Source organism: Lissotriton vulgaris, chromosome 1_2 (assembly GCF_964263255.1).
Source record: "Lissotriton vulgaris chromosome 1_2, aLisVul1.2, whole genome shotgun sequence".
Lineage (NCBI taxonomy): Eukaryota > Metazoa > Chordata > Amphibia > Caudata > Salamandridae > Lissotriton > Lissotriton vulgaris.
The window spans coordinates 302,665,140-302,675,611 of NC_141686.1; the positions used below are offsets into that span (position 1 = coordinate 302,665,140).

General features: G+C 48.4%; 1 protein-coding gene across 1 annotated transcript; it reads left to right on the forward strand.

Moving 5' to 3' along the window:
• Positions 1-9,286: 9,286 nt before the first annotated feature.
• Positions 9,287-10,264, forward strand: LOC147736561 (apelin receptor-like). Its single transcript, XM_086952639.1, has one exon. It carries the CDS (start codon positions 9,287-9,289, stop codon positions 10,262-10,264), a length of 978 nt encoding a protein of 325 aa, XP_086808765.1.
• Positions 10,265-10,472: the final 208 nt, after the last annotated feature.

The window sequence follows — 10,472 nt, forward strand, 5'->3', positions numbered from 1 at the left end:
AAGTGTGTTGCTGCCGTGTTGTTCAGTGCAGTATTTTTCAGTCTAGTCTCACGCCTGCCTGTGCAGTGTGGTGCTGTTTTTCTTGACTAGTGCCACATAACATGGGGTGCAGTCTAGGTTATGGTTTAGTGAGGGTTCTTGAGGCCTACTGTGGGTCCTCATTACTTAGTTTTGTACCACACTGTTTAGTCTGGTGCCATATTGACCAGTGTTGCGCCATCGGGGTATCCAGAGTGGTGCCATTTTGTCTAGTGTGGTGTCATGTTGCTAAGCTGGTGTCATATCATCCATTGCTGGGCCATTGCGGTTTGTGTGGTGACGTTTTTTGTCTATTGTGGTGTCCTTCTCTCTAGTGTGATGCTGTGCTGTTCATTGTGATGCCATGTTAAACAAAGTTGTGCCATGTTGGGTAATATGGTGCCATTACGTTTTCCACTGTGGCTTCATACTTTCTAGTGTAATGTCCATGTTGTGTTGTGCGTAATGGCTCCATGTTTTAAGTTGTCCAAAGCAATGCTATATTTTGGATCTCTGGTGTTGACCTTGGTGGTATGCTGCCAGGTTGTCTAGTGTTGTGTTGTGTTGTCCTGTGGTCCCGTTATTTGCCAACTGTGTCCACTGGCGGACTCGGAGCGGAGGATGTCCATGCGGTAAGTCGTGAGGGGGTGACACCATGAGTTACCCGCACCGGGTGACACCAACCCTAGTGACGCCACTGAGTGAAACCTCACACATCACCCCTCATCACACTCACCACAGCTCACCACCAACCCTCACCACATGTGCACTATCACTTATATCCATGGCCGGTGAATTATGACGCAAAACCAAACCAAAGTCTGCGGCAGGGCTGAATAAATTATGAAGCAAGAAAATTATAAGCCAAGAAAGGGAAAATGAATAATTTTGTATACACTATACATTTATAAAACTTTATAAAAACACGAATTAAAATGTATAAAATTGCGATTCAGTCTTTTCCCGGAGGATAACCCCGACAACATTATTTCTAACAGTCGTTTAGTCCTGCAGGGAAGATGAAAATCCCCCTTTCTTAGCACTGGCCTTTCTACCAGAGTAGAAGAGCTTGTGTACAACATGTGCTGTGTTTCACTCAGCAGAAAACAAGCCTGTTTATTCAACCATTTAGAAATAAATAAAACATTCTCTTTTTATTCGGCGCATCTCTCTTCTGTTCTAAGACTTGTGTTCAGTTTTGAGTTTCCCCTGTGCTCAGAGCTCCTCTTCCCATTAATAAACATCTCTGCAGAGCTGTGTTTGTTACTTATGCGCAACTCAGGGAAGGAATTCAGGCGTCAACCTATGGGACTAGAAGAGATGTAACATGTCCAGGATTCTTCAAAAGTCTCAGGTCCTGTTGGAATAACAGAAGCTTTAAGTGTCTGTGACATGGATTTGTGCTCATGACAACCAAGGAACCTTTCTTTCAGCCTCTTCCAGTTACACTGAAGTTTTTCATATGTTTGTTTTCTACTGTACGCAGAGACGTTGTAAGGCATAAGCAAAGTGGGCCTTAGCCCAGGACCCCACCTTTGAGGGGCCCCTGATAGAGCCAGTTCTGTTCTGCGGACAGCCCTGACCTGATGTGCTTGAATAATTCTTAAACAAATTATTTTAAATAACCTTTCTCTTTCAATTATTTTTAATCTGGTAATGTATGGAAGTTTATAAGAGACATTTTGTATAGAAATGTTGTTGTTTTTTCAATATCATGAAACATTCATAAACAAAGTTTCTTTTAGATCAAACACGGCCTCACATATGAAAAATGGCCGAGGGCCACAAGGATTATTTGCAATAACATTTGTGAGGGACTGCTGTGTTATAATATCGAAAGCACACGCCATTATCCTTGAAAGTTAGATGTAAACACATGTAGAGTTTTGGCGCGTGTGCCCGTGCGCTGTCAGTGATCTGGGCAAAGAGGGCATGAAATAGCTGAAACTGGATTACAAAATCAAAGTTGTTGCGAACAGGGGCCCCACATTACTTCTGGACCAGGGCCCCCAAAATCCTTAAGATGTCTCTGACTGCGCATGAGGCCCGCCCCCAATTTATTAAATGCGATGTTCATTCTAGTCCTGTCGTGTAGTTCCTATAAACCTATATTAGATCTGCACGTTTAAACAACATATACTGTGGGATTGGAGTCGGAGTGATTCCGGGTATGTTCGCCTGTATACCCAGCTAGCTCACAGTAAGTCTAGAATCTCCTCTTACCAACGAGAGAATAGTCCTTGGCAACTATCAAACATGGCAACCCTGATCCCTCAGAATCGTGGAAACAGTGTACTACTTTTCACTCAGTCACTCGTGCTCACTTCGTCTCAGTGAGATACACAGAAAAAACGGTAGGGACGTTTTTCAATAAGCATTTATTGAACCATCGTCTTTCTATTTTAAAATAGGTGTGCTGAAAAACCACTCGACAATAACAGATGTAAATGCTTATAAGCACCAACAGAGTAAAAGGACGGTAGATTTCTAACACTGTGCTGAAACAATGACTACGGGCAAGTACATAAAATACATGACAATAAAATGAGTACGCCTACGAAGCGTCCCTTACTAGATATACCTGAATGTACCTGGCACGTATGTGGGTGTAAAGCCAAGAATCCCTCTCGGATTAAGTCGACCTCATTACCTGAAGTGAGAGACTGTGGGACCCTGTCTTGTTTTTGAGATGGACGCCCTGCAAGGGATGTTAGACCACTGCGAGCTGGAGTGTGTACGCGCAGGAGCCTCAGCGTCTCGTGTCAGAGTGTCGGCAGGGAAGTCCTTTTCTCCTCTGACTAGCTCATCAAGAGATGATGTATGTATACCCGAAGTGGTACCCCTTGGGGATATACTTTGCTGTGTCATGTCGGAATGGGATGACAGAAGGAAACACCCTCATACATTGTTATTATGCAGGAGATGGTAGGCCTGCCGTGATTCGAAGAATCCTCAGGTATAATGAATGAGGCTTAAGCTTTTCGGAGAAAACCCCATGTCATTTCTGAACTTTCCCGTAACTAGGTAAAAAGTCAGTCCCAAGAACCATTATGCAGTTTAATGGTAGAGAGAATATAGGTGAAGGGTTAGGTGACTACGTGAGCCTATATTAGGGTACCTATATGGAACATAACAGTCCAACAAAACACTACCACCTATTTAAATACCTAATTCACCACCACTCTTTTCGGTTGTACCTGCCAATAGCATTCTCTACCTTACTATGGGCCTTATTTATAAGCTCTTTGCGCCGCCGGTGCGTCCCTTTTAAAATCAGAAAAGGTGACGTAACAGCGGTGCAAGGGGCTTGTAAAAAAGCCAATACATGTTTTAATTTTGGTATTTCCTAGAGCGGTAAATGTCACATTTGTGGCACTTCGCAGCACGAACCCAACAAGCAGCCCAAACAGGTGTGGCGTTGAATGACACAGCGTTCACTGATTTGGAGGCCAGTCCTTCTCGGTGGAGAAAATGACCCCTGGAGGGGGGAGGCAGTGCTTCACTTCTCCATTCACCAATAATCCACCAATCTCTCCTACATCCTAGCGATCCTGGAAGTGACATCCAACAATCCCTCAGTAGTTAAATCCTTCAATAAGTGTTTTTGATCACTTCTAATCTCTGCCTCATAACCCCCAAAACATTCTTAAAGTGTTCCAATCCCCATATACTTGCTAAAGGTTCCTTTTCCATAACTGAGTAACGTTCCTCTGAAGTCGATAGTGCCCTTGACGCAAAGGCCACATTAAACGCCTTCCCTTTATCATCCCTCTGGCTAAATCCCGCCCAATGCCTTTCATGCTTCCATCCACGCCGAGAATGCACATTGGATCAAACCCATGCAGATTCTCAGACTTACAAATGCACGTCAGGATACACCCAAGATCATCCTGTAACCGACTTATCAAAACACATTTGACATCATCCTTCAATAGTTGCCATACATTGTAAGTCTTTTCTGAAGAATTATACACAATTTTGGCATACAATTCGGCCAATCCAAGGAATGACCGTAACTCATCTTTAAAGGTGGGTAGAGGAGCTTCCGTCAATTCAAACATTTCACTTTGAATTTGCATTTGAAAAATTCTGTGGTCAACTGGCTCTTGTAAAATGTTGAGTACTTTCTCCGCTCTTGCATCATGTATTTCCTCACTTTCCCCCATGATCAAAATGTCATCTTGGAAAAAACAGTGCCACTCTGATCCCCCAACAGTCGATGCATTAACTTCTGAAATACGGCTGCCGCCGATGCTAGTCCAAATGGCATACGCGCACACCTATAGCATCCAGAGGGAGTCGGGAAGGCAGCAAATCCTTACTTTCCTCATGCAATTCTATTTGGTGATAAGCCGATGGCAAGCCTATTGATGTAAACAACTTAATCCCTTTAGTCTGTGCCAACATTTCACTTATTTCAGGTAGAGGAAATCTCTCAACTACAAGGTTGTTTATGTTCCTCAGTTCAACACACAAGCGGATCTTGCCGTTGGCTCGTCTGGCTACCACAATCAGAGCAATCCACTCAGCAGCATATGTCTTCTCAATAATCCCATGTTATCTCTCGGTGGAAGGAAGGGGAGGGGTCAATAAGAGTCCAGGCTGCATACAGTCTCAGAGAGCCAGAATGGATGGAGGGGGACAGGGCAGTAAGAGACCAGGCTGCATGCAGGCTCAGAGGGCAGGAATGGATGGAGGGGGACAGGGCAGTAAGAGACCAGGCTGCATGCAGGCTCAGAGAGCAGGAATGGATGGAGGGGGACAGGGCAGTAAGAGACCAGGCTGCATGCAGACTCAGGGGGCAGGAATGGATGGAGGGGGACAGGGCAGTAAGAGACCAGGCTGCATGCAGGCTCAGAGGGTAGGAATGGATGGAGAGTAACAGGGCAGTAAGAGACCAGGCTGCATGCAGGCTCAGAGGGTAGGAATGGATGGAGGGGGACGGTCAGTAATAGAACAGGCTGCATGCAGTCTCAGAGGGTAGGGACGGAAGAAGTGGGACCGGGCAGTAAAAGTACGCGGCATACATGCTCAGAGAGCAGGAATGGTTGGAAGGGGATGGAACAGTACAAGAGCAGGCTGCATGCAGGCTCAGAGGGCAGGAATGGATGGAGGGGGACAGGGCAGTAAGAGACCAGGCTGCATGCAGGCTCAGAGGGCAGGAATGGGTGGAAAGGGATGGAACAGTACAAGAGCAGGCAGCATGCAGGCTAAGAGGGCAGGAATGGATGGAGGGGGACAGGGCAGTAAGAGACCAGGCTGCATGCAGGCTCAGAGGGCAGGAATGGATGGAGGGGGACAGGGCAGTAAGAGACCAGGCTGCATGCAGGCTCAGAGGGCAGGAATGGATGGAGGGGGACAGGGCAGTAAGAGACCAGGCTGCATGCAGGCTAAGAGGGCAGGAATGGATGGAGGGGGACAGGGCAGTAAGAGACCAGGCTGCATGCAGGCTCAGAGGGCAGGAATGGATGGAGGGGGACAGGGCAGTAAGAGACCAGGCTGCATGCAGGCTCAGAGGGCAGGAATGGATGGAGGGGGACAGGGCAGTAGAGACACAACTGCATACAGGCTCAGAGGGCAGGAATGGATGGAGGGGGACGGGGCAGTAAGAGACCAGGCTGCATGGAGGGTCAGAGGGCAGGAATGGTTGGAAGGGGACAGGGCAGTAAGAGACGAGGCTGCATGCAGGCTAAGAGGGCAGGAATGGTTGGAAGGGGATGGAACAGTACAAGAGCAGGCTGCATGCAGGCTCAGAGGGCAGGAATGGATGTAGGGGGCGGGCAGTAAAAGACGAGGCAGCATGCAGGTTTGAGCAGCAGAAACGGCTCCAAGGAGTAGGACAGTAAGAGACGAGGCTGCATGTGGGCTTAGATGGGAGAACAGAAAGGGATGGTCTGAGGCTGGCAGGGGACAGGGGCAGTAAAAGGCCAGACTTCATGTAGGGGTACAGAATAAATGCTCATCCAAACCAATGACCTCTCTGCAAAGCACACAGAGCCATGGTCAGGTGTGATAATTGTAATTCTATTTGAAAGTATGTATAGACGTTAAACTGTTGTTGAAATGCAGACATGAAGAACGTTTGGATAAATGCAGTGCTGACACATGAGTGAATGCCGTGGATGTGGGGGTGGGTAAGGAAAGGAGATGCAAAGAAGTACATACAGGAAACAGATAAAATGTGCTGCAGAGGAAAGAGATTAGATCATGTAAGATATGCAGATGGAGTGTTTCAGAACGATATGAGGAAAAACACCGCTCACATGTCTAAGCATGAACTGCAGAATAAAGAGGTGGAAAGAGACGGATGTGAGTGACTGAAGCACTCCAAAGACCATTACCTCTTCCACAGACCTTAGAAAAGTTAACAGTCGGCTTAAAATATTTAATTGGCTGTGTGCTTATCCATATATGTATTACATGCGCTTCGAATCTTCACGGGTTCCGTTTGCAGGTGACTCTATCAGTTGTATCTCTGGCCCCTTGTGTGCCCCCCTAAAAATAACATCTAGAGGCGCCACTGTAGAGGAACAGGGGACAGAGGGCTGGAAGCAACTGGTATTACCATACCATCAGAGAGCAGGAGGGAAGGACAAGGGCCATACCACCAGAGAGCAGGAGGGAAGGACAAGGGTCATACCATCAGAGAGCAGGAGAGCCAACAGAGAGGGCAGTTCAGTCTCCAGGACCCTGCAGTAGGGGTGGGCGGAAAATCCGTTCCGCTCGCGGATTTTGCGGATTTTCGGGAAATCCGCAATCCGCGAGATTTGCGAATCTCCCGCAAAATCCGCAAATCCGCGAGCAGCGGATTTTGCTCGCACTGCTCGCACTGTTCGCGTGAGTTCGCGTGAGTTCGCGCCCCGCGAATAAGTGCAAAATTGCAGAAATACGATCTTAGCAAAACTGAAAGTAACTACTTACCAGGTTCAAAAGTTCAGGCTCATCATTAGTAGCCATTTCCTGCATGCTTCCTGAGGGGCCCCTCCAGAGTTCAGTTGCCAGTTGAAACTATTATGTGACCCTGCTCTGAACCTCAGAATAGTTACACATATGCCACAAAGGTCCTGAATTACAGCTAAGGGAGACAAGCAGGAGCCAGGCTGGAAGTTAAAATCCATTAATCAGCCCCTAATTCATTATTGTCAGTTGGGGCAGGGCAGGTGTTGTAACTAATTTTGCAACAATGAAAGCACTTAGCAAGTGCAAAAGATCACTAATCAGGGCGCACTAAGGAAGCAGGTGCCAGCTAAAAAAATATTCTGTGACACATTAATCAGCCCCAAATTAATTCAGGTCACTTGAGGCAGGGAAGGTGTGCTTTGCCGAAAATAATGTACACTGGACAACCAGAGGGTGTGGTGATGAAACAGAGGGTGGCATGGGTGGGCCAGAGGGTGGCATGAGTAGTCAGAGAGTGGCAGTGGTGACAGAGAGTGGCAGTGATGAAGAAGAGTGTCCCAAACAGGCTGGACACGTAGAAACAACAAGTTCGCGAAACTTGCGACCCGACAGGTAAGTTCGCAATTTGCGAAAGTGTACAAAACCCTCGCGAACTGGCAGAAACACGGGCGAACACAAAAAAAAAAATCCGCAAATTCGCGGGAATTCGCGGATTTTGCGGATTGCGAATCCGCAAATCCGCAAAATTCGCGAACGCGAGATCCGCAAAATTCGCTCATGCCTACCCTGCAGGAGAGAGTGGAGAGGTGGAAGGACCCCGAGCACGGGTGACCGGACACTAGAGGAACAATTCCAGCCCTCAGGAGGGGCAGAGGCTGGGAGAGCTACCCTCATCTGATACCACCAGTCGGTACCCAAGGCCCAGCCTGCGACACATAAGGTATGAGGTGAGCCTCCCAGGAGCGAGTCATCACCTCAAGGAAAGCCAAAGACACCTGAACCCGCGCTTCAAACCAAGAAGGGCCCATACCAGGAGGGCTGGTGAGTGAGGAGGTGATTGGCAGGCTCTGAGAGGAGCGCTCTGGGGAGAAGGTCTGCCTTGACCTGAGAGCAGGACTGCCTGGATCTGAGAGGAAACTCCCTGGTTCTGGAAGAAGGAGTGCCTTGACCTATTTTGCGGATCTCGCGTTCGCGAATTTTGCGGATTTGCGGATTCGCAATCCGCAAAATCCGCGAATTCCCGCGAATTTGCGGATTTTTTTTTTTTTTTGTGTTCGCCCGTGTTTCTGCCAGTTCGCGAGGGTTTTGTACACTTTCGCAAATTGCGAACTTACCTGTCGGGTCGCAAGTTTCGCGAACTTGTTGTTTCTACGTGTCCAGCCTGTTTGGGACACTCTTCTTCATCACTGCCACTCTCTGTCACCACTGCCACTCTCTGACTACTCATGCCACCCTCTGGCCCACCCATGCCACCCTCTGTTTCATCACCACACCCTCTGGTTGTCCAGTGTACATTATTTTCGGCAAAGCAAAGCACACCTTCCCTGCCTCAAGTGACCTGAATTAATTTGGGGCTGATTAATGTGTCACAGAATATTTTTTTAGCTGGCACCTGCTTCCTTAGTGCGCCCTGATTAGTGATCTTTTGCACTTGCTAAGTGCTTTCATTGTTGCAAAATTAGTTACAACACCTGCCCTGCCCCAACTGACAATAATGAATTAGGGGCTGATTAATGGATTTTAACTTCCAGCCTGGCTCCTGCTTGTCTCCCTTAGCTGTAATTCAGGACCTTTGTGGCATATGTGTAACTATTCTGAGGTTCAGAGCAGGGTCACATAATAGTTTCAACTGGCAACTGAACTCTGGAGGGGCCCCTCAGGAAGCACTACAGGAAATGGCTACTAATGATGAGCCTGAACTTTTGAACCTGGTAAGTAGTTACTTTCAGTTTTGCTAAGATCGTATTTCTGCAATTTTGCACTTATTCGCGGGGCGCGAACTCACGCGAACTCACGCGAACAGTGCGAGCAGTGCGAGCAAAATCCGCTGCTCGCGGATTTGCGGATTTTGCGGGAGATTCGCAAATCTCGCGGATTGCGGATTTCCCGAAAATCCGCAAAATCCGCGAGCGGAACGGATTTTCCGCCCACCCCTACCTGGGAGTAGGTTTGCCTGGATCTGAGAGCTCCCTCCTGAATGGACCAATCGCTTGGGAAGGAATTCCCGAAAGAGGACCTCATCATTTTTTAGGAGAGCACCAGGAAAAAACTAAATTGATTTGTTTGAGGCCACCAAGGACGGCCTGCTTTGATTTTGGAGAAAGCGTCCTTGATTTATTCAAAGGCCTCTTAAGGTAGAAAAGCAGCTATGACCCATGGGCAAGGCCTACAGGCAACGAGTGAACCCCACAATTTCAGCATGGACAGTGGGTATGAGGATGACTATTACTATATGGACTACCCTCACGACAATGAGACTTACTGTGAGTACAATGATTGGACGCCCACCCATGTACTCATGCCCACCATCTACATGCTCGTCTTCCTCCTCGGCATCTCAGGGAACGGCCTTGTGCTTTGGACCATCTACCGTAACCCCGAGAAGAGGCGCTCGGCCGACACCTTCATCGCCAGCCTGGCCCTGGCCGACCTAGCCTTCGTGGTCACACAGCCCCTCTGGGCAGTCTACACTGCCCTGAACTACCACTGGCCCTTTGGCTCCTTGGCCTGCAAGCTCAGTAGCTACCTGACCTCCCTGAACATGTATGCCAGCGTCTTCTGCCTCACCTGCCTCAGCTTCGACCGCTACCTGGCCATTGTACACTCGTTGACCCATGGGCAACCTCGCTCACACATAAGAGGCCTGGTGGCCACCGGTGTGCTTTGGGTCCTGGCGGCCATACTTGCCCTACCAGTGTTGGTGATCCGCAGAACAGGATCTGTTCAGGAGCCAGCTAAGATCAGTTGCCTCATGGACTTCGCTGGCATGGCGGGTGAAGGCACTGAATTATACTGGTTGGGCAGTCTAATCATCTTGTCCACCCTTCTTGGGTTTGTGGCTCCTTTCATCGTCATGCTGACCTGCTACGTCTTCATTGGCCGAACCATCTCCAGTCACTTCCAGAAGCAGCGTCATGAAGGCCCGCGGAAGCGACGGCTCCTCAAGATCATCACGGCTCTAGTGGCCTGCTTTGCGGCCTGCTGGCTACCCTCCCACCTGGCGAAGATCATCAGCCTGCTGACAGACCTCAAGATCCTTCCCTGCTCTTGCGGCTTCCACGCCTTCCTGAGCAACATCCACCCCAACACCATCTGGTCACACCTCCTGCTATCGAAATATCTTTAAATCAACGCCATCTATTATTTAGCAGCATTCGCAAGTAAAGTTCATCTTGTCTATCAAGACTTATAATACAACTGTCTATCCGAAGTAGTCTCAACTAAATGGCCTCCTGTCTGTCACGCTCTGCCCACACATAAACGACACAGGAGTCGGAGCTAGACTTTTCACATCCTTCTTTATTCCCTGCCAGGATGTAACTGGCTTACAGGCT